The following is a 1,072-nucleotide window of genomic DNA, read 5'->3' as shown; positions in this document are numbered from 1 at the left end:
CTCCCTGCAGCCTGCTCTGCTCGTGTGTGCCTTCACGGGCTTCATGGCTTTTGTCTTGCCAGATTACGTTCTGGCCCTTGAAGCAGAAATACAGAGTCTGAAGCATAAGTTCAAAACACTGGAAGACCAATTAGGAGGCGTGTTAGACCCTCCCCAAAAGTCCTCGTCTGATGTGGACGTTCTGCCCAGCATCGGTGCCACTGAAGACCCTGTGGGTGAGCCTTCTGCCTCGTGGGACACACACCCCCCTCTCGCTCTCATCTCCCCCCGGGCTTGTCCCTGCCTGGTCCTCTGTGAATGACACAAGAAGCAATCAGGACAGTACTCATGGCTCACTGCCGGGTGATCCCATGAATCTCGGCGGGGCCCCAGCTGGCGTGTCCCCTGGTCCTCAGCTTTCATTACTGTCCCCTGGCCGCCTCCTGTGTTTTACCCCTGCCTTTCAGCTCCATCTTCTCTAGCACCAGGGACGCAGAGTGCTCTGGATTGAGAAATCTATGTGCCTTTTCTGGAACATGCTCATTGCTGGGTCTGGTAGCCAAGATTTCAGCTTCAAACGACTGGATTCCATCTGGGCCATGGCTTCCCTTTCTCGGAGCGCCCATGCTGGTCTGGAGTCCAGCCGGTCTGCCCGCGAATGCGGGGGTGGTGCTGCCCATTTCTGTGCCCTCCTGTGGATCAGGTTCCTGTCGGGGGTAGAATTCCATCCTGAAGCCCCTGCTCCTGGAGTTTCCCTTGTGGGAAGGCTTTACATCGTGAGCCCAGGCTTATTTTTCCCCTGATAGTTAAAGGACTCTCCAGATTTCGATATGGGCCACTTTTTAATATTTTGCTAGGAAATGGCCCATTTGATCTGAAGTTTTTAAAACCGTGTGGCATAACGTACACGTGCTTCTCTCTGGAGTTGAGAGTGTGCCTGGGGCTGGAGACGGGGTCCCCTGTGAGTTCAGCCTCTGGAGTTCATGTTCCCACTCGCTGAGCTGGCTCCCTCCTTGGTCTGTGCATGCCGCGTGCACACACCTGCACGCCCTTTTCTCTTGCTTAGTGCCACCAGGGATTTGCCCCCCCCCCC

The 1,072-nt window shown here is 55.6% G+C and overlaps 1 protein-coding gene across 1 annotated transcript in view; it reads left to right on the top strand.

Annotated features, from left to right (window-relative positions):
• Positions 1-1,072, top strand: part of CCDC57 (coiled-coil domain containing 57) — a 59,658-nt gene that overhangs the window by 11,806 nt on the left and 46,780 nt on the right. The window contains exon 10 of the mRNA XM_045299529.1: positions 63-211. Coding sequence (XP_045155464.1) covers positions 63-211 — 149 coding nt within the window. The remainder of the gene's footprint in view (positions 1-62; positions 212-1,072) is intronic.

The sequence above is a fragment of the Echinops telfairi genome, unplaced genomic scaffold, assembly GCF_000313985.2.
Source record: "Echinops telfairi isolate 266 unplaced genomic scaffold, ASM31398v2 ScPeMD7_7458;HRSCAF=8496, whole genome shotgun sequence".
NCBI lineage: Eukaryota > Metazoa > Chordata > Mammalia > Afrosoricida > Tenrecidae > Echinops > Echinops telfairi.
This window is presented reverse-complemented; position numbering and strand designations above follow the sequence as displayed.